The sequence below is a fragment of the Perognathus longimembris genome, chromosome 6 (genome assembly GCF_023159225.1).
Source record: "Perognathus longimembris pacificus isolate PPM17 chromosome 6, ASM2315922v1, whole genome shotgun sequence".
NCBI classification, from domain to species: Eukaryota; Metazoa; Chordata; class Mammalia; order Rodentia; family Heteromyidae; genus Perognathus; species Perognathus longimembris.
This window is the reverse complement of record NC_063166.1, coordinates 31,885,530-31,912,316: the sequence shown is the minus strand read 5'-3', so window position 1 is coordinate 31,912,316 and position 26,787 is coordinate 31,885,530. Positions and strand designations below refer to the sequence as shown.

The following is a 26,787-nucleotide window of genomic DNA, read 5'->3' as shown; positions in this document are numbered from 1 at the left end:
ATATATGTTCTCACATGGCTTCAATTGACAGAGACTTTAAATAGGGACTTTAAACTAACAAAGAAGTTACAGGTTCATAATCAGTGAAAGCCTTAACTAGATTTTATTTCTTGAAAGTAATATGTATTTGCATATTAGCTAGTACTCTTGGAGGTTATGCATTTGGGAGTGTGGACTGGAAAATGGAGCATTGCCTTTGTTTTTGTGACCTCCAACTGTTCTTGTAAGTTGTGACTTGAGAATGACTATCTAGAGTACTTAATTAATGTACTACATCTACATGGGTTTTATTGGAGATGTACATCTGATGTTCTTCTAATCAGTTTGGCTTTCCAGCAGCAAAATGTGACCAATTTTTCCAACCTCATATTTCTTAGTATGAATTTAAGAAGAAAAGAACCTTGAATTTAGTTTTAGAATTTTATAAAAGAATGGCTGTGGCTATGATACAGTGCTTAAGTCTGGAAAATGTAGTGCATTAAAAAAAATTTTTTTAAAGGAAGAAAAGGTTGAGGAGATAGGTGGAGTTTGGAAAGATTTGGGAAAATGATGAAAGGGATGATGTTGATCTAGATACATTGTACTCATAAACTGACATGTTGAATTGAAACCACCTTATACCATTACTTAATGACAATAAAAGTATAATAAGAAAGAAAGGTAAAAGGAAACAACCCAAACCAAATTACAGTATTTAATACAACAAAGTATAAGTAGTATAGGTAAAATATTGAAGCTAAAAGAAGTAACTATAAGATAGACATACACGTACCACCATTACCACCACCCTTTTCCAATTTTTGCACCAGATTTTTTTTTCACTGTATAGATATATCAAGTACACTTGTCCCCTACACTATAAACAAAGCACCCCAACTGCAACCAGGCCTCATTGCATTTTAGGGAGTAGAATTCTCTTCCACCTAGATTTGTGATTTCACTAGCTACATGGATGAATGCTGATATGTTAAGAACATTATAGTTAGTTTTATGTCTATCTTAATCCCATGCCTGGGGCTTTTTTAAGAATGTTTAAATCTTAGTTTACACTGCCATCTAATGGAAAACATTTTTTAGTGATTGGCAAAAGTGGTGAGTGTCTAAAGCAATGTGCTTTGATTCTTTGACGAAAGCATTTTCTGCGTTTTCATAGGAGAGTATATATTGCTTTCAATCGCTCACTCCATGCTAGTAGATTGAAAGAGCAGGTTTCATTTGAACTACTTAGGGAATATTTTGCTCTTACTCTTATGGAGTTATCAGGTCACTTAGAAGGCTAAACTGAAATGTTTAGTAGTTATGAACATACATTTATGTTTTAACTTTCTGCATTTCATTGGTAATGTTGATGTATTGTGAGGAAGACCACTGGCCTTATTATTCTTTCTCACTACTCTTCTTACCCTCCCCTTGCATTTTAATCTTTACAGATTTGTTTTTGCATCTTTATTTCATATGTTAGTCTCTGTTTCTGTAATTGTCAAAAGAAGCACCAGGGACAAAAGTTGAGGAGTGACATGTCACAAGAGGGATGCTTATTCATCTGTAATATGGGATATATAATTTGCTTGTGATGAGGATGAAGTGTAACAATACTTATGAAAATAATGTGTAATAAATAAACTAGGCATTAAGAAAAAATGAACTGAAAATAGCATTGTAGAGCATTTATTTTATGTCAGACAGTTCCACCCCTTTCTTCTTGAATCCTCAAAACTTATCCTTGTGAATAAATATAATCTTGGAGAAGTGAATTACCTTCTGCAAGGCTATGTAGCTATATATACCATACTTGAGCTAAGTAGGGATTAAATGCAGAGTGGGTGCCTCTATCCCTTCCACTGTAGATAATGGAAAATGAAAATTAATTTGGCTTGAACTAAAAGGACATTTTTCTTTTCATAAGCTATAAACTCCAAAGGTGGCATACTCCAAGACTTGTTGAGGCAGTGACTTAGTCATACCATACTGCTATGGTTTGAGGAATCAGTGTCTGCTGCCCTCAGTATAAAACTGGTTTCCTTCATAATTGCAAAATGGTATTAGCAATTTCCAGCGTTGAAACTGGACATAATTATAGCAAAAGGATGCTATTTGTTCTGGCTGCTGAAAAGTATGGTTGTCTTCTCTGAGGAAGGCTCCAGTTGATCTTTCCTCAGACATAGTTGCTCTAGGTCACCCAACAAAGAGCAAGGACAAAGTGCTGGCTCCAGTGATATGTAGATTCTTCTAGCAGAGCAGGTCCAGGGTACCAGAGTGATTGGTGTTATCACTGGCATCTGCTAACAGTAACTATTTGTCTCTATGCCAGGCTAGTTCTAGACTTGTGTGATTTGAATAAGATGTTTGACATTTCTGTGTCATTTTGAAAATTATTTCTACCTTAACTCTTGCAAGCCTGATTCCTAGTTTAGGTCTTAGCATTTTTTCTTCCAATTTAAATACTTATGGTTAAGATTGGAGAAGGTTGTAATATATTCAGTAAGAAAGAAATTACTTAGTAAGAATAAACTGAGTCTCTGGGATGAGGGTTTGGATATTTGCATCAAAAGATGCAGTACTTTTAAAATTCTGCCTGGCCTATTTCAGTGCTAATGTTGCAGAAAGATTGAGGGCTAGTTCTTGAATTCTTAGTGCAGAGCTTTCTCTAGTGGAAGTACTTGGCCTCCTTAACCATTTATGTTAACACCAAGTTCAGTTTCAGGATCTGCTGCCCCTTTTTTCACACATCCTTGCTCTGCCTGTGAGAAATGAATATGAATATGCTGCAGAGATGAATTGCTGGACCTGTAGGGGCCTCCCCATGCTGTGGTTTTCCCTTGCCAATGAATGTGGCCAGGCCTATCCTGCTCCCAGAGGCAATGGGAAATGGAGAGGGCCATCTCTGGGTTATAGGAGAGTTATCTAGAATCTCACAATTCATTAGAATTTCCCTTTTTATATGACTAAGTTTTGTATGCTAAAAATAAATCACTTAAGTTTAGTAATCAGGTAAATTTTAAATAGAGCATGCAGAGGAGCACTTGTGTGACATTTTCATAGGAAAAGGCTTTCTGGGCTATGAAAGAGTAGAAATGGAGATCTGTGACTGTCTCTGTGTGGGCCTGGTGAGAGTATTCTCCTGAGGTCCCCATAACAGTGTGACCTGCAGCTGGAGACATAGAACCCATGTAGTGGCCTCTTGGAGGGGTATTTCCTTGACCAGCACCTAGCTAGAGATAGTGGGCTTTGTGTCTGAGAGGCTGGCCTCTTCTAGCTCCAGAAAGAGTAAAGACAATAAAACAGTAAGACAACCCCAGGCTGAGGAGCAGCTGTAGGAAGTGGATACATCCAAAAACCATTGCAAATAATGTGTCCTGTTTATACCTTATGAGTTGGACTTGTCTGGTTGATCAGAGTCAGTCTGGTTGATCAGAGTCAGGAACACATTTCAGTTAAAATGGCACATTGGAGGAACAAAATAAAAGCAAACATGATGTGTGCTGAAGAATATATCTTCCAGAATGTTGAACCTTTCTTTGGGTTTGAGGAATCAGGGGACCACAATGAGTCTCCAGAGATAAGAAGGTTCAACTTAGGAGACCCTTTACTGAAGCTTGGAGTTTAGACTGAAAAGGGGTGGGGGAAGAGACTGCAAGGTCCACCCCTGGGAGGGCTCCATGCAGATGCCTCCCACCTGTTTAAGTCTGTGCCCAGTACCTGAGTTACCTAGGTAACTGGCACACCTGGAGGCAGTTATCTCCTCCTTTTCTGAGGTCACATCCAATCCACCTGGCCATATCTCGCACCTTTTTCCTATTAATCTGGCTCAACATGGTCCCCACCCTCTTTCCTTTTCTCTCTTACTCTCTCTTGATCTTTTCTCTCTTTTTCCCTTCTTCCTTCCCCTCTGTCTCCCCACACCTCCTCCATCTCGTATGGGCTGGCAGTTTGCTTTTCCCCCAATAAACTCCTTTCTGCCTGAACCATGTGGCAGGTTTTCTTTCTGGCGAACCTTACACAGATCAACAACAAAGGCTACAGGGTTGTAGCCTGCAGTGGCTTAGGGTGGCATGGGCAGGGGTAGGGTCTGACATCTTTTTGTGCTGTCAGACATATCTGGTATCTCAGCATGGAGTCTAACCTATAGTAAGTACTTAATTAGTCTTTGGGTGAATATGTAAATGAACTGACCCAAGAGTCGCCTTAAGAATGTAGGCAAGTTTGAAAAACTGCAGATAATATATAGCCTCTTACCACAAGCTTTATTTAAGATTGTTCCAGATATAGACATGTAAAGAATTCTACCAAATAGTTAAAGGTAGGATTTTAGTAGTCTGATGATTTTTTTTAAGCATTAGGTTATCTTAAAACAGCTTTTGTGATCATCATTAATGGAAAGCATTTTAACAAAGTGATTTAAAGTTTTAAATTTTTATATTATCCAACTTTCAGTTTTTCTACTTTGCAGGGAATATGTTTTGAAAGATTTCATAAAAACATCAAACTATGTTTGAAATCCTTATTAAAATCTTACATTCTTTTTGATATAATTTCTGTTCAACTAATTTTTTGTCTTAAATCTATATGGTGGGAAATGATCGAAAACACAAGAAATATATTTCAGACATGTATACAAATATGTTCTTGAGAACTTACTGTATATAATTGTAATGTTTATAGTCATATTTAATGTGGGTGCTCAGTGACATTTGTCACATTTTGGTTATAATAACACTTCTAATGTGTTTTAAATATATTTCTTTCTAGAAGTAAATTTCCCCAGAAGGACTTAGAAATGCTGTTCCATGGAATGAGTGCTGATTTTACAAGTGAGAATTTTTCAGCTGCCTGGTATCTCATAGAGAATCATTCAACCACCAGGTTAGTGGGTGTTGGACCATGGAATCTGATGGGTTTCACTCAGATGCTAATAATAGGATTACCTAGTACTTGTCACTTTATGTATGGGCCAGCCCACAGTAATACAGTCTTGTGTTTATGAGTTCTTTGCCTTTGGAGAGTCTGTTATCTTAGAGTATCTGTTTCCTCATTTGCTATCATTCTATATTTTTATATAGTTCATTCAACTCATTAACATTTTGAAATGGTTTATAGCTAGGGCCCTAAAGTATGTGTGAATATAACCTATCTCTCTACTTAGATAACATAAAGATCTTAAATACAGAACACCCTGTCCTTCTTGACCGTAGAACAAAGGAAGGGGAGTTAGTTTATTACTATGTAAAAAAGACCTGGCTTAACTTAGTGAAAAAGGAGACATTTGTCTGCTAATTACATTTTACCTACTTTCTGCAAAGACAGTTTTAAAACTTTCTTGCAAGATGGAGTTTATATACTTATATTTAGTTAAAACATTGGGATAAATGGCTTATTACTTAAAATTTATATCCTTGATAAGTCAATTTGTAAACTTGAACTTATACCTTTATATAATTTTTTTATTCACTTAGGGTAAAAACCATTGCTTAGAAATCACAAGGGAAAGTTATTAATACATAGAGTAAATTTGGTCTGATATTTTCTTAAAGTATGTATCTTTAATTGTAGGAGATGGTTCTAATTTTACATTATGGGCATGCTTTTTCTGTTATAATTCAGAATTGATTTCTGTTTTCTGTGTGGAGCTGTCATAGCACTCAAAAATATATTCATAGTTTTATAGCCAGCTTTTTATAGCTCAAATGGAAATAAAGGTTCTAAAACACAGAGGACTACCTTTTCTTTTACTCTGCTTGAGATCTGTATATAAAATATTTTGTTCTTTTTGGTACTTAAATTGTTAGTTGACCCATAGGTTTTATGTGATTTAATTATTAATGATAGAAGACTAATAAGGTTAACATTATGCTCAATGTTCTAATTTGTGTGTGCGTGTGTGTATGTGCACACATGCACGCTGATATGGGTCTTGAATTCAGGGCCTCATCCTCTCGCCCATCTCTGGCACCCTAACCACATTTCCAGTCTGGTGTTTTGCTAGTGAAATGAGGATGGAATCTCAAGGACTTTTCTGCCTGGGCTCACTTCAAACCTTGATCCTCTAGGTCTCAGACTTCTGAGTAGCCAGAATTACAGGCATGAGCCACCAGTACTGGGCCCTAAATTCTTGAATGTGTGGAGAAGTCTTTGAGATATTGCCTAACATTGGACAAACTACTTATTCCTACCAGGTTGAAGATATTCAAACCCTTTTATTTCACAAATCCTGTGTATTTATAATTTGAAAATATTTACTTACTTGTTAGAAGTCTGATGTATTTGTGATTACCATTTGAGAACTACAGAGTTCCTATTACAACTATCATAATTTAAGCATTTCATTCCATAAAAGGGTTTTTTGTTGTTTTTTTTTTTTGCCAGTTCTGGGGCTTAGACTCAGGGCTTGAGCACTGTTTCTGGCTTCCTTTTTTCTCAAGGCTAGCACTCTACCTTAAGCCACAGCTCCATTTCTGGCCTTTTCTGTTAATGTGGTGCTGAGGAATTGAACCCAGGGTTTTATGTATGCAAAGCGAGCACTCTCCTACTAAGCCATATTCCCAGCCCCCCCATAAGGTTTTATCTAGATTAGAATTTTAATTTTTTTCACATGATTATGATTACAAAATATTAACCTATAGGCTTCTTCACATAGATATTATACCATTTTTAGTATTGTACCCTTATTGAGTGATCTTACCTCTTTTTTTTTTTTTTGCTTGTTAGGAATCTGAAACATTTGCTGTTTTTTATTTCATTGCAGTTTTGAGCAGCTCAAAATGGCAGTCACCAACCTCAAAAAGCAGGCCAGCAAGAAGAGTGAGGGCAGCCTGGCCTATGTAAAGGGTGGCCTCAGTACATTCTTTGAGGCCCAAGATGCCCTCTCAGGTAAGACGATCCCTACAGCCATGTGCTAAGAGCTCCCCCCATGGAAACTCAACACCGTGCTTGCAGCATGTTTACGGGGTGCGACATTCAGTCTGTATTTATAAAAGTAGAGATCTAAAATGTACCATAAATATTTGTTGCAGACGAGGCTGGAATCTCTTTGAAGGCCTAGTACTTTAAATATTTGTCTCTGAGGCTTTGTTGACCCATCTTACATATGTGAAATCAGAGAGTTTTTTTTTTACCTCCCTATGATGCCCAATCTTTGAGACTGATAAGAAATTAAATCCCAATTCTTAAAATCTTTTTACTGCTATTACTTCTTACATATGTGTCTAATTCTACAAATATGACCCATTGTCTTCTTAGAAGTTGAAAGACCTGATACATAAAATTGTTTAAATAATTTGTTTTACTTTTTATTATGGAAAATTTCAGAAGTGGTAAATATGCAGAATTGAAAACTTGATGAAAGTCACACGATATAATTAGATTTCGCAGTTCTGAATATTTTTATACATTATCAGTGTTTTTGTATGATAGCTCTTCCCTACATGTCTTAGCTTGAATTTCCCAAATAAGGACATTACGTATGTAACCTATACTATTAAAGCAACTAGTGAAGTTAGCAGTAATTCTTCAATATTACCTCATTCTCATTCATATGCACATGTACTCATTGATCTCTAAACTTTGTTTTATAGTTAATTTGTTCAGATCAATTCAAACCAAGTTCAGATATTTCATATGATCTTAAATCGCGTAGCATTCTTCTCATCCTCCCTATCCTTTTACCTTTCAATGTCATTGAAGACCCAGGGTCAGTTTTCCTTTGGGTATCCCGGTGATTTGTAATGATTAGTCCCTTCTGGTGTCATTTTGCTCCATCATACTGCTTGCATATTAACTGAGAGATAATTTCAGCACTTTGGTCACAGGTAATGCTGTGTTCTTTCTGTTTCCACCATACCATTAGTATGTGTTTCTTTCTTATGACCTGAGCTTGGATAGGTTAGCTACTGGAAATTGGTAGATTATACTTTTACAACTTCCTCTTTTTTTTTTTTTTTTGCCAGTCCTGGGGCTTGGACTCAGGGCCTGAGCACTGTCCCTGGCTTCTTTTTGCTCAAGGCTAGCATTCTACCTCTTGAGCCTAGTGCCTCTTCCGCCTTTTTGTTTTATGTGGTACTGAGGAATCAAACTCAGGGCTTTGTGCATGCTAGGCAAGCACTCTGCCACTAAGCCACATTCCCAGCCTCTACTTTTACAAGTTCTACTTTCTGTGTTTATTTATTTTGATTTATTTTCCTCCAAAATTCTCTATTTCATCAAGATTTTCCTCACTTTTAGCATTGCATTTGCAGTCTTATATCTCTTACAATTCATGTTATAGGCTTTTTCATGGTCATTTTTTAAACTCACAAGTACATCCCACTTTCTTTTCCTTTTATATTGCTTTTATACTTATACCTACTTTGTGTTTTTAAAATTTGTCATTTTTCCAGGTGCTAGTGGCTCATGCCTGTAATCTTAGATCCTCAGTGTAATAATGAAGCTCCCCCCATGTAGTCATCATTGCCATGTCCCACTGGCAGAGCATAAAAGGGGATCCCGCCCCATGTTGAGGGGATGGGAACTACCACCCCCAGCCTGCAGGCAGCTGGGGGGATATAAGAGGGCAGGATTTCCGGGAAAAGGGGAAGAGGCATAAAGAAAGCAAGGCACCAGGAGGTGCCTCATGGAGCTGAGCAGTGCCTGGGTTCCCCTCAGGCCTGAGGATGAGCCCAGGCCTGCGGACAGGAGAGCTGGAGCCCTGGGCCTGCAGACAGAGGAGGCCCAAACCCCGGGCCTGTGGACAGAGGAGGCCCAAACCCAGGGCCTGCAGAGAATGGAGGCCAGAGTGGCCTAGCTCTGGGCAGGAAGAGAGCCGAGGCCTGCTGAGAGCTAGAGGCTGGAGGAGAGTGGGCAGAGGAGCAGAACAGAGCTGAGCCGAGAAGAGCCTGGGCCTGCGGAGGGTCCCGGAGCCTAAGGCCTGTGGGAATGTTTGAAGCCTGGTGCCTGTCAGAGCCAGAGCGGCAGAGCAGATGCAGAGAGCGGAGGCCGGAGAAGAGCGGAGGTCCACGGAGAGCTGCATGGAAAGTGGAATCCCTCAAGAGGGGAGAGGCCTATGAAGAACAGAGGCCTGTGGAGAACAGGAAGCCTGCAGAGAAGCCTGTGGAAAGGAAGGAAAGAAACTGCCCCCTGGAGGCTGCAACTGGTCTGGGGTAGCCCAGGGCAAGGCAGTTGCAAACTGACTAATAAAACTCATTTGTTGGGGCTGGAAATATGGCCTAGTGGCAAGAGTGCTCGCCTCCTATACATGAAGCCCTGGGTTTGATTCCTCAGCACCACATATATAGAAAATGGCCAGAAGGGGCGCTGTGACTCAAGTGGCAGAGTGCTACCCTTGAGCAAAAAGAAGCCAGAGACAGTGCTCAGGCCCTGAGTCCAAGCCACAGGACCGGCAAAATAAAATAAAATAAAACTCATTTGTCACCTTTAACAGTGCGTGGTGTATTTTCTTGCTCCCCGTAATACAACACTCAGGAGTCTGAGATCTGAGGACTGCAGTTCAAAACCAGCAGACAGGAAAGTCCATGAGATTCTTATCTCAAACTACCAAAAATCCTCAAAGTGGAGTTGTAACTTAAGTGGTAGTAGAAAGCAAGCTTTGAGCACAAAATCTCAGGGACAGTGCCTAGGCCTTGAGTTCAAGCCCCAGGACTGGCTCACAAAAAATAAATAATTTATTATTTTAATTTTCCTCTGAGACCTAGTAATTTGTACTATAATTTTGTTTTTGAAGTTAGTTTCTGATAGTGTTATTGGGGATATTTTTCTTAACAGGACAGTTTTTTGAAACTGTATCTAAGAGGGCTGAGGGTGTATCTATGTAGTAGAGCTTTTGCCTAGGTGTAAGGTCTTTGGCTGCATTCTCAGCCTTACAGATACAAGTTAAAAAGGATACTGGAGGGCTGGGAAGATGGCCTAGTGGTAGAGTGCTTGCCTCTTATACATGAAGCCCTGGTTTCTGTTCCTCAGCACCATATAAACAGAAAAAGCCAGAAGTGGCTCTGTGGCTCAAGTGGTAGAGTGCTAGCATTAATCAAAAAGAAGCCAGGGAATAGTGCTCATGCCTTGAGTTCAAGCCCCAGGACTGGGAAAAAAAAATATCTTTATCTATCTATCTATCTATCTATCTATCTATCTATCTATCTATCTATCTATCTATACTGGTTTCACATGTTACCTGATTATCTGCATTACTTAAATCTAGGTAATAATAAACAGGACAGACAAGTATTTTAAAATTTTAGATAAAGACAGTCCCCAAGATTACCTTCAGGTAATTTGCCAGAAAGACTCACAGAGCTCACTGAAAGCCACTGTATTCAAAATTGTGATTGGCCATAGGGAGGGGATTGCAGATCATAATCAGCCAATATGATAGATATATTTGGCTGGGGCCAGGAAAAATCCACTTGTGCTTTCAGTTCTTGTCTTTAAGGGAGTCATGGTTCTCGTAGTAATATTGCATGTGATCACCTACGTGAATGGTTGCTCATTGAGGAAATCATCACAGCCTTGATGTCCAGCCTTTAATAGGAATAAATTCCACAGACATGGTCAAGTAGTCCTTACAGTTCTTGAAAGCTGAAGCTGATACTTCAAGGCCCAAACTCTGATTGTAAATCACATTGTGATAATATTTAGCACATCTTTATTTCCTGTGCATTTTCCTGACTTTAATTTGAAGCCAAGATCCTCATTATTTTACCTTTCCATTAAAGTATTGTTTAGATTTATTTTTGTTTTGCATTGATTTTTTTAGCACAATTGTAAAATTTACTTAATGTTTAAATAGTTATAAATTTGTCAGTCTTCTCTATACTGATCTTTATAATCTTTGATTTTTTTTTTGAGCAGTAGGATCAATCTTTTGTTTTTTTGTTTTTGTTTTTGAATTGTTGAGTGTCTGGAAATGCTTCCTATCACTGGGAGGCAAGAGAACTGTTTTCTGAAGACATTGATCTAATGACTTTTAGTGTTGGAGAGGAATCCTTGGCCAGCATAAATCTTTTATTGTATGTAAGTTACTCATTTTCATCTACCGAACTACTTAAATGATATGTTTGTTTAGCCTTGAATTAGAAAAAGGAAGGCAGCCTGAGAGGAAAGAAGGAAGGAGAAGAGGGAGAATATACCTCCGTAATATATACTGGTCATTCAGTTTATGTTGCACTCTGTAGCTTTGGAATCTATAGGTCAGAATCTTCCATTCTTAAGATTATTTTATTTCTTGTCTCTAAATTGTCTTGTATAGAAATTTTGTCCTTTTTTTTCTGGTTTGCTTGGTACACAACCCCTGTTCTCTTTTGCAGTAGGCTGCTCAACTGCCCAGCAGTTGAGAGTGTGACTCTCATAGTATCCTTGTGTATTCTGACACGCTGAATGTGAGGAGATTGGTCTCTAAACAAAAGAAGTTCTTGGAATTGAGAAAAATGGGGAATTAGAATTGTAGTGTCAGATGTAGTTTTGAAGGCATGAAGATGTTTCTGGTCTGTGCTACCCAGATAGTGAAATTGGGTGTAATTGAAAGTTCATCCCTGTTCTTCTGGATGTTGCACGTGTTCTTTGTGTTAGAGTGAACTGTCTTAGAAGAAACACACTAAGACTCTTAACTCAGTCCATCCCAGTTCTTTAATCAATACCCCTTTTATGTATTTATTCCCCTCCCCATACTCACAAATATTTTAATTAGAGTGTAACAGGAAGTATGTTTGGTATGTTACCTACCAGAGTTTTTTTCTACCAGTGTTTTGCTTTGTTTGCTTTTAATTCCTTCTTTTTCTTTTTGACATAAAGGCTTAAGCTGACCTAGAACTCACAATTCTCAGGTAACAGGGATATTTGTGAAGCCACTTAAAAACAGTGTTGTAGGCTTTCTGGCCTCTTGGTGCCTCATTTGTGTCATTTACCATTTTCCTGAATGTCCATGTATCTCATGCATCTAGTAACTACAAATTAAGGAATCATGCATTTATGAAGTTTAAATGTAACTTGCATATGGTTTAGCCATTCTTGTGTTAGCTTTCTAGTCTTATAAGCAAAATACCTAAATAAGTGAATTTTAAGAGGAAAGGTTTATTTTTGGCTCTCTATAGTAGAAGGGCCATGTTCTGGGAGATCTGCTGCAGGCCTCTAATAAGGCAGTACATCATGGTGGGTGGGTGTGGCAGAACAGATAGTTGGCCTTGCCACCAAAAGCAAAGAGGGGACAGGTTAACAATATCCCCTGTAAGAGTATAAACTCAGTGGCTTAGCTGACTCCCACTAGGCCCCACCTCTGGTTTCAGATACATGTTCCTTTGGGGGCATTTAATATCCAAGGTATAGCACTGACAAATGTTTGGTAGGATAAAAAGATACTAAACATTTGAAAATCTCTTTTTGTAAATCTCAGATACCTTACTTAATGCTTTCTCAACTGCTTAATAAGTACAATGGCTAGATACTGGACTGCTAGCCAAATTAAACAATAAGCTGTCTATACAGGCCAGGAGCTTAAACATGATTTTCAAGGGTTGCCCAGAGAGAGACAGAGAGACAGAGAGAGGGGGGAAGGGAGAGAGGAGAGGAATCTGATGATGACTATGTGATAGGGACTGTGTGATAGAGGTTACTGTATAATAATTACTCTTCAGTTCTTCACAAGAGTAGATTGACAATATCTAATCTTATTTGCAGTCTTTTACACAAGCTGGGGGTAATGCAGGGTGAGGCTGTGTATATAAACATGCCTGTCTATAAAATGGAACCCCTGAGACATTGACCATGTACATATGCCATCCCTTACTGCCTCATTCAACATGGCATCTATATAAATGCATAGATGGAACTTTTGAATTCTTTTTCAATTAAAGCTGAAAATTTGCCATTCACAATTCATAGGGGTTGGATAAAATGTTGGAAAAAATTCTAGTGAATTACTGGGCAGCCTTCATATAACTGTGATTTTTCTTTGGTAGTACTTTTATACATACCTTTTTCGTTTAGCAAATGTAAAGTTAGGATGTTCAACTGCTTCACATATTTAAGTTTTAAGAGATTAGAAACAATAACAAACCTGTGATCATGTACCACATTACTTACTGAGTTACTCTATTTAAAAATATTTTCAGAGAAAATAAAAGGTCAAGTGAACCAGACATTGGGTTATTTGGTTTAATTTTCTGGAAAATAGGATTGCCTTTATCAGATCACAGTGTCTCTCAGTCCTCACTCTTAGCTGACAGCTCCACAGCGGCTGTGCTGTGGTGGAGATGGGCTGGAGGAAGTTGCTTTGTCAGCACAATAGGCTGTAAACTGAGCTGGGCCAACCAGGGTCATCTCATCTTGACTTGCTGATCAGTGTTGGGTTATGTCAGCATCAGAAAATGTGGCTGCATGATTTCCTTTAATGCTAATTTTGTCTTAGAAAATAATGTTTGAGGAAGGACTCTGTAACATGAAATATCTTACTACTCCATATAGACCACATACAGTGCTCACTCAATAAAACTGTATGATGTACCAGTATTCAATAAAGAATGTAAGCATATTTGTTCTCATGTAGTTTAGAAGTCCTTCTCATTTAGCTTTTTAATCCTTAGGCAGTCTCATTTCCTAAATGAGAAAGAGAAGTTGTTTTCCATTTAACTTTGTAAGTTGAATGTAAATTTATGTTTTGATATGTGAACATAATTCTGTCACTGTTACATAATTTTTTAATTCATTTTTAACCACATGACTTAAATTTGAAACATTAAAGAAATGGTTTTATCTGTACTCTTGAATTAACCAAGACAGTTAGAAATGCAGTGGCTTTTCCCCTAAAATGTATTTATTTTTCTATGACTATGTTTCTTCAGCAAAAGAACTATCTGCTTATTTTAGAATTTTTTTTCATTTTATTCGAGATTTATTATGATCACTAAATTTGAGTGGTTCTATAAGGAAAAAATAATAAAAAGAACAAGATTGGGATTAAAAGTCAATGAAAGAAACAGAACAGTAAATCTTAGTAGACACTGAGAATATGTTTGTAATTCATTTGACCACTGAATTTGACTCAAGTTTTTGATCAGTAGGTCAAAAGAAATAAAGAATACATGCACACATTTGTAGAAGCAGACTGTTTTGTTTGTTTGTTTAGCACAAATCTGCCCTTGAGTCAGTCAGAATCTATAAGTTCCTTTTATGAGTTAGAATTTACTATGTGAATATTAGAGATTAACTAAAACTTAATATGGTTATTTCACTGAGAAAGTTCTTTCTTTTAAAACTTATTTGAGTTAAACATCTTAATGTGGAATTTTATTAGAGCAAGATATGTGGAAGAATAGAAATCCAAAGGTGTTTTAGCAGCTATGAGATGAAGCTTTTTTTATTTGCAGTCGGATATAATTTTCTACTGCCATGGGAGTTTATTATTTTCATTTTACTTTTATGAAAACAGTAGCTTAAGCCATATAAATTGTTTGTCCATGCTACATGGGACGACATTAAAAGTACTGAGACCAGATTGCTAGAGTTCACGACTGGAATTGGGCTTTGTGACCTTAATCAACTTGCTTACTTTTGTGCCATGATTTTTTCATCTGCAAAGCAGAAATGATCTTAGTGTTACATCACTCACTTCTTGCAAGACGGCAGATATGCAATAAAGAGTTAAAGTGAAAGTGCTTAACTTATAGTCATAGTTTAATGTTTGCTGTGTCTTTTATTTTATTATTTTTATGGTATCACAGTTTTTTATTGGAAATTATATTTGGCAATTTTGAATTTTTTCTTATTTCTTCACATAAAGAAACCTTATTTGTTGTTTTAAACCTTCCATTTTTAATAGTTACCAACTTCTAATTAGGTATTATTAGGTGATTCCTCAATAATTTTTATCAGAATGAGAGAGAGAAGAGCAAAAGCAAAACCTCCCATAAATATTATTAGTCCAGAGTTGATATGTTGGTAAATATTGTTAGATTTTTTTTGAAAGTCCAGAAGTGGTTTATGGTAAATAGAATATAGGTAGTATATATTTTTCTGCTCTTATATTCTAAGGTTGAAATTGAATTTTTTGAGATAGTTCTATTTTGTGAAACTGAAGTATAAAAATAATTTTCCTGTGCCTAAATATCAAATAAGACCCAGGATGTCTGTAGTCTCATTTTGCTTTTTTTCATTCAAGTGTTTTTACTATCCAGCCTTGAAGACTAGGTGAAGAGCATTATATGCTATTTTTAAGAATGGGAGACTGTCAGTATTATAGATAGTGTTTGCTGGGTACTTTGCACAATGTCGTGTGTGTGTTTCTTTCCAGCAGTTGAAAATATATGAAAAAGAAGCTGCTCACAAATTTCATTTTCATGCAGTATCTTCCCACTCATTTAAATGGCTTACATTTAATGGTGTTTTTTTTCTAGCCATCCATCAAAAGCTAGAAGCAGATGGAACAGAAAAAGTAGAAGGGTCCATGACACAGAAACTAGAGAATGTTCTGAATGGTAAGTTTTGTCCTGCTGCCCAAAACTATTCATGGACTTTATAATAAACTTGAACATAGTTCTTGACCTTGGCCTCATAAGAGAAAAGTAGTAAGTTGCATTTCAGTATTTATATATAAATAGTAGCGATTCAATGAATGTGTAGGGGAGTAGAAACATTGAAAATGTTTTGTTTACATTTGAATTATGATAAATCATAATTTAAAAGCAAGTTGTTATAACTTTTACAGTTGTTAAGAAATAAAATTTTCTGCTCTACAACAGAGTGGTATATACATAGCTTCATCAAAGATATTAAAACACTGAGGTAGCAACAAGGATTGTCATTGGCCAACACCTGGAAAAAGCAGTCTGTAGGTTTGCACCAATGATCAGTAAAGAGCTTAAGCATTATTTGATTGTTTATACATTATATATTACAAAAAATTAAGGCAACTATCTATGAATATGTCTTAATTCAGACACAGTTATAAAAATCAATATATGCCAGGAAACTGAAGCGTGGGTTATTTATGTTGTTGTTGGTTGTGGTGTTTGTGTGTGCTTTTTTTTTTTTTTTCCTTTTTCTGCTTTTTAGAGAGGGTAAAGGGGGACATAGGAAGGGAGGGAGAAAGAGTGAACAAGTACAATGGTATTCAGTATACACTCTGTGGGAAATGAACTGTGTAACTTGTGGGCAGAGATAGGAGTGGGAAACTCAAGGGAAATGAAGGAAGGGCTGACATTATCCAAATAGAGATGTACACATTACCTGAATTGTGAAATGGTAGCCCCTCTGTGCAACACCTTAATAATAACACTTCAATTATATTTGAAAAAACTGATGTATGCAAAGTTTGAGATTTCTGTTAACTGTTCCTTTCATCTTTTCTCTGGTACCCCAGCTATTTATCATTAACTTAATCTCATCAGATGAATTAGTCCTTACTGTAATATTAGTGATATAAAAGGAAGTTGGCCTGCTTTATGCATGTGGTTCATATTCATCATAAAAGAATAATGCCCACCTGAATCTCTTTGTTTTGAAATATGACAAAATGATTTCCTTATAAAGAAGGGCTGAGGAAACAAAGAAACCTTAGATATGTCTTTAAAGATTCCATGAATGCAGACTGTGATATGAATCTAATTTTGTGCTTTTAGCTTATTTTAGACCTGTGCGCAGAATTTCTGAACCTTTTTGAAATACTTGCTAACAAATCTGGGGAATTTCTAATAGAAAATATTTTCCAGACAAAAAGCTTTAATTTGTTGTAGGCTTTCCTTGGTGTTAAAACTTGAATACTTGTATTTCATTCTAAATTTGTGAACTTAACAGCACTTAAAAATATTTTCCTTTGGGCTGGGGATATAGCCTAGTGGCAAGAGTGCCTGCCTCGGATACACGAGGCCCTAGGTTCGATTCCCCAGCACCACATATACAGAAAACGGCCAGAAGCGGCGCTGTGGCTCAAGTGGCAGAGTGCTAGCCTTGAGCGGGAAGAAGCCAGGGACAGTGCTCAGGTCCTGAGTCCAAGGCCCAGGACTGGCCAAAAAAAAATATATATATATATATATTTTTTTTTCCTTTGATTATTACTGCTGTTGATATTACTTGCCTTGAGATTTTGCTGTGGTTTGTTGTTGTTGTTTGTATTTTCGACAGTCATGGGACTTGAACAGAGCCAGGGTGTTGTTCCTGAGCTTTTCTGCTCAAGGATAGCACTCTACCACTTTGAGTCACAGCTCCACTTCCAGTTTTCTGGTGGTTAATTGGAGGTAAGGGTCTCACAGACTTTTCTACCAGGCTGGCTTTAAACAGTAATTCTCAGATCTTGGTTTCCTGAGTAGCTAGAATTACAGGTGTGAGCCACCAGCACCTGGTTTGCTTTGTTTTTGAGAACCAAGGACTAATCCACCAACTTTATTATGATGAACATAGTCTGACAGACACTTTAAGTTTTGGTAGGAGATTTCCTACCCAAGGATTTTTTTTTTGTACTGCATAACTTGTCATCCTACCACTGTATCTACAAAAGTTGAGACTATTTCAGTAACTTTTAAAGCATTATTTGCAGGAATAACTGACATAGTATATACATCATTGTGCCAGTTTAAGACATACTGTTTATGCTTGGAAAATATTAAGATCCCTTTTATACATTAGGCTTAGCATTATCTGGTAACATTTTTTAAAATATAGTTTGAGAAATCTTTCCTCAGGAATCATGGTATAAAACTTACAGGAGAAATTGTTTTATTTGTATTCTTTTCTAGAAATGTGATTTTAATTTTCCATTGAAGTTTACTTCTTTTGGTTGAAGTTGGGCTTGACTGCTTTCTATAAATGGGACTCTTGGGACTTTTTAATTGTAAAAAAAATTCCTTATAGCACAGTCCCTTATAGTAGAAACATTCTTGTCATCATTATGTTGATGTTTGCTATCTTAGGATAAGGTTTTTCTAATCCAGGTCAGTTTGACAAGCATTTATTTAAGATATATAAAGTTCCAGCTGAGCCAGCCTGGGAGCTAAAGCTGCTAGTGGGTGTGACTTTAGCACATCAAGAGTATCTTCTCCCCCTGGGGAATCCTAGTTATCCAGGGATTCCAGTGCTGAAGAAATGAAAAATGCAGAGAATTGGTCAAAAATAATTATGGGGGCTGGGGATATGGCCTAGTGGCAAGAGAGCTTGCCTCATATACATGAGGCCCTGGGTTTGATTCCCCAGCACCACATATACAGAAAACGGCCAGAAGTGGCGATGTGGCTCAAGTGGCAGAGTGCTAGCCTTGAGCAAAAGGAAGCCAGGGACAGTGCTCAGGCCCTGAGTCCAAGGCCCAGGACTGGCCAAAAAAAAAAAAAAATTATGGGACTATTATTAAATATTTCATTTCTTTGTAAAAGGAACAAATGAGTATGAATATAGTTTGTCCAGATTATTACTAAAAGACTCAGATTCATAGAAGATTAGTAAAGCATGCCTCTGAATTTGAGTTTGTCCCTTTCTTTAGAATCTTTTTTGTTTTCAGGGTGTCTTTTATAAGAGTATTTTTATAAGGTATTATTCTTAAAGACTAGGAGAACCAGACCAGGTATTCCTAGAGACATGAGGACTCTGAGGTAATGGATTAACCCTTTGTTGCATCAATAATATCCTGGCATTAATAATATCCTGAGAGGTAGTGAAAGTTAGGAAGTGGGGCCTGGTTATAAAAAGTAAGTCACTGTGTCTCTTTCCTGTCTTGTAGGCAGTTTGTAGGGTATTTGGTCATAAGCTGTGAGAAACATAGCTAATACATCATTTCCTTTAAACTTAATGATTCATTCTTGATTTCAAGCTACTAATGACTACTGCTGTTATTAATATATTAACATACATATAAAATATGTAGCAATACCTATCTTAGAAAACATAACAATTGTGTAATACTATAATGTGGCAGTATTATATTACTGATGGCATATGTCAAACTCAAATAGGTAAGAACTCTATGTCCTTACCTATTCCAAATATATAGAACAATGCTATCCACTAGCACTCAGCACTGATGAAGAGTAGCTATTGAGTACTTGAGATGTGGCTGTTGTACCAGTCAGGAGAAAATAAATCCAGTCAGAAGAAAATAGAGAAGCATCATTTTGAGAGGTCAAATTTTAGAGTCCACTGGAGTGCTATCCATCTGTAGGTGGCCAATTACAAATACCTTCAGCCAGCAAGTATATTTAACACAGTTACGAATTAGAACCATGAAGGCCAGAGAGGAAAGAAAGAACAAAAACATTACCAACAAACCAAAGCTTCAATGAAGAGGTGAATTGGGACACCATGGCGACCGGAGAAGGGCCAGGAGACAGGACACAGAGAAACAGGTTGCATGGTGTAATGGAGCCTAAGCTGGTCCCGACCTATATAGGGTCAGGTCAGGGGGCAGGATCACAGGTAGCTCCCAGTCCCAGGCACTGGACTGACAGGTTCAGTAACCTATAGGCCAAGTGCCCACCCTTGTTTCCAAGGATTCAGGCATGCCCTTCACCTGGGGTGGAGTGAGGCTCTATCTTCCCCCAACAGGAAGACAAGATGCCGGACCCTATCGTTCATCATGTGGCCAATATGGTGCCATCCAGGCCTGGTCTCCCTACTTTATGGTCAGGTTAACTGAGGAGTTGAGTTTTCCCCTAAGTGCTGGCAATTGATCCTCGAGGCTTGAGTTAGTTGGGCATGCTTTCTACCAGTGAACTATATCTCCAACTTTGAATTTTAAAAATACATATTTTGAATTAGTTTAGCTTTGTTAGTCAAATTTCTGTTTCTGTGACAAAATACCTGAGGAGAATCAACTTAAAAAGAGGGAAGGCTTATTTTGGTTCATGATGTCAGCCCCCAATTGTTTTGTGGCCTGTGCTGAATTAAAACATCATGGCTGGGAACACATGGTGCACAAAGCTGCTCACCTCATAGTAGCTGGCAATCAAAAAGAAAAAGGAAGGGCCTGTGATTCATCCTGTCACCTTTAAAGACATGACCCCTAATGTTCTAACTTCCTTCTACCAGACCCTACTTACTTACTTACAGGTTCTACTCCTCCCAATTGTACTGCGGGCTAGGAAACAAGTCTTTAACACATGAGCTTTTGGGTGGCACTCAAGATCTATACTATAGTGTTATCTTCAGATTACTGTTGTAGAAGGTGGCTAGAAGCTCCAAGGTTAGCTAGTATAGAGGCAGATAGTGCAATAATATGAGTTTATGTTAGTAATTGTGGGAATGATAGCTAAAATTCATGCATATTGTTCTGGTGGTAATCCTGGGATGTACCTAGACCCCACAGAAGAGGACCCAACTGAAAAGGGAAGGACTGGGAATTTAGCTTACTAGCAAAGTGCTTGCTTAGCAAGTGCGAGACCTGGATTCCAAACCAAGCACCATCAAACAATCAAGCAAGAAAAAGTGGAGTGGAAATAATAATAAGATAATAATGTGCACTTTAAAAGGGTTGCACAATGTAGCCAGAGCAGAGATTGACTGATGGCTTGTGTGAATAGACAGATGGGTGGTGTATCCTGTGGCATGTGGGGGGAGATAATTATCTCAGAGAGGACATTAGGTTCACTATAGGAATTTAGTAAGGGAGTGATGTAATGACAGTTTTAAGGAGCTCCGCACCACACTGTCTCTATGGGTGGGCTAGAGGCAGGTAGTAGACACGGAGGTGATAGAGTAGGCAGCACTAATACAAGCCAAAATGGCAAGAAGGTAGAGAAACTAGCAGAGGAAGAACATTAAAGGGATGAAGCATTTGTTTGGTCATTGGTTGGATATACAAAGTAAGAAAAAGGAAGTGGTTGGTGACTCAGATTTCTGACCTCAAATGGAGTAAGGAGAAGCAGGTTTGGGGTATGAAGACTCAGGAGTAGAGAGGAAAGACTGAGATTCCTGGGGCCATATTACTAAGTATCTTTCTGGCTCTCACCACTTCCTTTCTGTGTTGTGTGGCAAGTTAATTTGTGTCAATTGCTTCCACTATGAAATGGAGTGAAACACTGCCTGTCTTAAAGGGACATGAGCAAGTATAAATAAATTAATATACATAAAGGTTTTAGAATAGCACCTAACATGAAGTGAGTGCTCAGTATGAAAGCTAGTGAAATTATTTTTAGAGACTAGTTTTAAGCTCATAGATACATAATACAAGGTCAAGAACTGTCAGTAAGAGTCAAGTCCATGAAAAAGAATCTGGCTTTTATGAAATGATTAGCTCATAAATATCTAACAAGTAGTATTTTACAAAAGGAAAAAATGAAGAAAATGAATAATAATTTTCTCACTTGACTTGCAAATGAGTTAGCTCTTTGAGAGAGCGTGGGCATCCACTTCAGATGTTTTCTCATCTTCAAATTCCAGCTCTGTGTATTTTATGTAGAACTATAGGTTTCCAGTGTCAGGCATTAAATATTGCTTATGATACAGTTCTTGTAATGGCATAGCAGCCTAGCTAGTCATTTTATAGAATCTTGAAATAGAGACACAGACAACAGACTTAAGCTCCCTTCCCTTCCCTTCCCTTCCCTTCCCTTCCCTCCCCTCCCCTCCCCTCCCCTCCCCTCCCCTCCCCTCCCCTCCCCCCCTCCCTCTCCCTCTCCCTCTCTCCCCCACTCTCCCTCTCCCTCTCCCTCTCTCCTTCTCTCTCTCCTTCTCTCCCTCTCTCCCTCTCCCTCTCCCTCTTCCTCTCTCCTCTCTTCTTCTCTCTCTCCTTCTCTCCCTCTCCCTCTCCCTCTCCCTCTCTCCCTCTCTCCCTCTCCCTCTCCCTCTCCCTCTCCCTCTCCCTCTCCCTCTCCCTCTCCCTCTCCCTCTCCCTCTCCCTCTCCCTCTCCCTCTCTGTCTTCTCCTCTCCTCTCCTGTCTTCTTTCTCCTGTCCTTTCCTCTCCTCTTCTCTTTTCTCCTTTCTTCTCATCTCTTTTTCTTCCACACTGCCAGCTGCTTTACAATTTGATGTCCTTGGTATAAGGGCATGAGGAGGGGAGGTGTGTGTAGACTGGTAGCACACTTCGGGATTTATACTGGATGATTGTGATGCTGGATGATAGCCTTATCTTTGCTTTCAGTCCCACTTGGAAGAGTACTCAGTCCCTGTAGCAGTTTTGTTTCATATTAGCAGCAAAAGAGAAAAAAGACAAAAGGTGCATTTGTAAGCATCTTGGTGATTTTTATCTGCTTTGCAAATCTTGGTTTCACTATTTTAATGTATTTTACTACTGGATGCATCATCTAGTTATCAGTTTTATTGTGAGTGCAATAAAATTCACAACAGGACAATTTATTGGCAGGAATTGTTTACATAATTTCTCAATATTGCATAAGTTAAAATTCTCCATACATAGTAAGTATATTTCTATAAAATTAAATTATAATTTTGTAGTTCATGTAATTTCTACCTATAAATATTTTTCTATGAAATGTTTATATTTTACTTAACTCAAAGTAAAGTTTCCCTTAGTTATTTTCACACATTTTAGAGTAGTTAAAATATCAACTGGTAATTTTATTACTTTAAAAAATAAGGTGAGAAAAGAACTAATTTTGAACTCATACTGTTTACTTTCATTATATTAACAATAAAGAAACAAAAAAGCATTTGGCGATTTAGCACCTAAGTGCCACATATTAAAAGATTTAATTCATTTATGAAGCCTCAACTCATATAAAGTTGATATTTTTAATGATAAATACTCTAAAATAATTTTCCTTGAGGAAAGAGATCTTTACCTCTACTCAGATTTCAGATATTCATTTAGCCTATATTATGTAGTTTGGTGGCAAGAAGGAAATGTGTTTTTCCTCATTTTGTAATAGAAATTTAGTATTCTTCATGAAATAGAATGTGGTGAAAACAGCTATCTTGACCAAACAAAGTTTTTATAACAGGCCTTTAAAATTTCGACAGAACTTAAATGTTATTTAGATAAAACAATCATGTTACAAAGACGCTTTTAACACGATCAGGCCACCCACAGTGTGGCCCAGCGGATGTGGTGTACAAGCCACCCAGTGAGACTGAGGTAATTTTTTTCATCTTTGCTTAAAGTATAGTCACTAGACCAGATAATGTAGGAACGTTTTACAAGCAGTGATCAAACAGCTAAAAACAGTTTATCTTTTCTCTCTCCTTTCCTAGTAGCTAATTAAAAATAATTCACAAGTTGCAAAATTTAAACTATTTTTGAACATAGCAAAATTTGCTTTAGATAAACCAACTCTTTTATTACAATGATCTGTATAGCTTGAAGTCTTTCAGAAAGAACATTTATGAAATGTCCTATTCATGTATAATTTTACAGAACTGATTTAAGAAACATTAATGATGTTATATTAAAGTGTGTCATTTAAAAATAGTTTATATTATTTTCTGTGCCCACTACATTTGAAGATACTGTTATCAAGGAGTAGGGTTACTTTTAAAATATTTCTTTTGAACAGTTTTTTTTCTGAAAACATTTTTCTATTTTGTTTGCTATTCCATCTGTAGATACTGGATCTGTGGAATTTAACTAGTGTGTGTGTGTATGTATGCACATACATGCATATGCATATGTTTTACCTCTTATCTGAAGTAATGAAATAACCTAAAGGCCCCATATAGTGCTATGAAATTTAGAAAAGCAAAATAAATGTTGGTTCACAGTGTAGAATTTCTTTGGACATGGTAAATATGGTTGTTTCTAATTGTATAGCACTTGTAGCATATGAAAAGACTTAGGAGGCAGAATGAAAATTTTAGTTCAGCATACTTTTATAGATATTCCATATAGTTTTTAACATATAATCTGTCGAGTTAATGGAAAGCCATAATAGTAATCTAACCTTTGTTTCTCATGCAGTTAACACATTTTCTGGCTAAAATCTGCTTTTATCTAAGTTTTGTCTTTTCCTTTTAAAATAGGAGCAAGTAATACTGCAGATGCATTATTTCAAGAAGTGCTAGGTCGAAAGGACAAGGCAGATTCCACTAGAAATGCACTCAATGTACTTCAGCGATTTAAGTTTCTCTTCAACCTACCTCTGAATATTGAACGGAATATTCAAAAGGTAAAGTACATATATAGTGGTAAATGTTATAAATCTTGAAGATTTTAAAAATTGTTTTTATTATTAACCAAATATTCATTATGCTTTACTCACTGTCTCTAAAATACTTTTTTTTATTTTAAAGGGTGATTATGATGTGGTTATTAATGATTATGAAAAGGCCAAGTCACTCTTTGGGAAAACAGAGGTGCAAGTTTTCAAGAAATGTAAGATTTGTTTATTGCTCTTACATCTTCTACTTTGCTTTCACAGGAAGAATGTGGAATGTGTCCTGTAAAGAATATTATGTGTATTTTGGATTTTGTTTATGTGGTATTCTCTTTAAAATGTAAAACAATTACTTCAAAAGTAACATTATGTGTTTCTTCCTAAAATGTAGTGAAAATGATTGACTATAATGATGTTATTCACAGACATTCTGTGGTGGTCATTAACAGTGATGCTATTTACAAAATCTTTTTCTTTTCTTACTGTAAAGAAGCAAGGACATAGAAACCTACATTTTAATCTTCTCTCTCCAGAGAGACCCAACAGCTTTTGAAATTAACTCTAATTCCAGTGTTATAACCAGTAAAAGAAGCTTGAAGTGCCTTGTGGCTAAAACCTTATTAACCAGGACAAATATAACAAAGCTTATTAAAAATAAAACCCATAAGGAAGCAGACACATAATTTATTTCTTTACTGTGACAAAATGTACATGCAATGAAATGCACAGACCTTACAGGTTACAGGTCATTGAATTCTGATGAATGCAAACGTCCACGTTCACAGTTGGGATGGTATGTTTGGATCACTTCACAAAGGTCCCTTGTGCCTCTTTTCAAAAAGCAATCACTGTTCTGCTTTCTGAAATTTGATTTAGAATTTCAGTTCTGTAAATCTTACGTATCTTTTTTTGGAAAAATAGATTATGCTGAAGTAGAAACACGAATTGAAGCTTTACGAGAATTGCTTCTGGATAAATTGCTTGAGACTCCATCAACCTTACATGACCAAAAACGTTACATAAGGTAAAACTGAAAGAATTTTGATGTATTGCTTTTACGTGTTTGTTATTATTGGATTTATAATGTAAGTCTTAAAGGTTATTTGAGGAAAATTAGGAGACTGATGAAATGGTGAAAGTGAAGAGAAAAAGACATTTAGGGGAGTTTTGTGTAGGATACTAGGATTCTTCAGACTACTAATACATTACAACTAGTTATGGGTTACTCACTTTTTAAATGCAAGAAAATTCGACCAATTTGGCCTAAGGAAAAGCAGATCCACTGCTTAGTCACTCCTTCCCTACTGCCTACTGGCGTACCTGTGGGGTGGTGCAGTGCCATTGTCCATGAGGCAAGGGTTCCTGGTGGGTCAGAGCACAGCAACATCCCATCTTGAGTCGCAATTTATGCAGTAGAGAAAATTCTGGAAGGTTTTCTTCATGAGTATTTACCTGATTTATAACCACGTAGTGATCAGTAAAAGAAGGTTTAGTGATATATATATATATTATATTACATATAATATATAATTATATACACTTATATATATTATATATGTATGTATAGTATGAATGTATGTGTACATATAATCTTAGCTACTGATGAGGCTAAGATCTCAGGATTGCAGTTCAAGCCAGCCTGGCGGGAAAGTCTCTGAGACTTTTATCTCTACCAAAAAGCCACAAGTAGAGCTTTGGCTCCAGTTATAGAGTGCTAGCTCCAGTTAAAAAAAAAAAAAAAAAAAAAAAAAAAAGCTTAGGGACAGTACTCAGGCCCTGAGTTCAAGTCCCAAAACCCAAGCATAAGCAGGAAGAAAGCTGTAACATCACCAGCTATGAGAGGAACACCTCTCATAATGCCTGTCATAGTGGGAACTGTGGTGATTTGGAAGAGATCTCTGTTTCAGTTCTTCACCTGGTTATATGTCAACACAGGCTAAGACTCTTGAAGTCACTGCATAGACAGAATACATTTAAGGACTGCCATTGAATCAGTAGCCAATCAGTTATAAACATATGTAATTTATGTCAAAGTTTGGAGATAGCATAAGTTGTAGGCTTTTTGTATGTAATATAAAAAACATTGGCTTTATTTTTAGCTAACATATCTTGAGTTTGTATTTTGTTTCCAAATTTAGTGACTTCTCTTGAATTAGGGATCTTTTTCAAATAATCAGTAGTTATAAAATTACAGTAGACCATTGATATTTAGCAATAGTGTCTGGCCTGAAAGTTGCTGTGTGTACAGTTGTAGAGTGGCTAATTGTATATACTAAGACTTTGTCCTAGTGACAGGGACAGAGGGAATGAGAGATGCTCTCTCTGACAGCAAACTGATATTGACCAGGAGTAACGTAGGCACAGGCATCGGAAGTGGCTTTAGAGAGTAGTATGGCTGATTGCTGTTACTGCTGCTGCTGCTGCTGTATGAAACTTGGGACAGAGGTACAGGCTCCAGAAACTGAAGCTTGCTTTTCACACACATCTAGGGAAGACCCTAGTTTTAAAACTTGTCTTGTTCTTAGGCTGCCTGTGTAAGGAAGGGTATACAGGTGGACTTTCCTGGCTTGTACAACTGCATGTTTATAGCACAAGCAAGCTTTATAGCAGTTACCCAACTGCCTCATTTTCTGCATATTGAGTTCTAGGATGATGGAGCATTTGGCATAGGACTACACTGGCAGTGGCACATGTCATGAGCCTTGCTGTCTCTGTTCCTTTCTGCTGCCTCATAGGTTCCTTCAACTTATTCCTTATATTAAATTTGCCTACAATAATATCTTA

The 26,787-nt window shown here is 37.2% G+C and overlaps 1 protein-coding gene across 3 annotated transcripts in view; it reads left to right on the top strand.

Moving 5' to 3' along the window:
- Positions 1-26,787, top strand: part of Exoc2 (exocyst complex component 2) — a 173,988-nt gene that overhangs the window by 52,293 nt on the left and 94,908 nt on the right. For all 3 annotated transcript variants that reach the window (XM_048348507.1, XM_048348510.1, XM_048348509.1), the window contains 6 exons: positions 4,750-4,863; positions 6,743-6,867; positions 15,369-15,449; positions 23,870-24,015; positions 24,140-24,221; positions 24,925-25,027. In XM_048348507.1, coding sequence (XP_048204464.1) covers positions 4,750-4,863; positions 6,743-6,867; positions 15,369-15,449; positions 23,870-24,015; positions 24,140-24,221; positions 24,925-25,027 — 651 coding nt within the window. The remainder of the gene's footprint in view (positions 1-4,749; positions 4,864-6,742; positions 6,868-15,368; positions 15,450-23,869; positions 24,016-24,139; positions 24,222-24,924; positions 25,028-26,787) is intronic.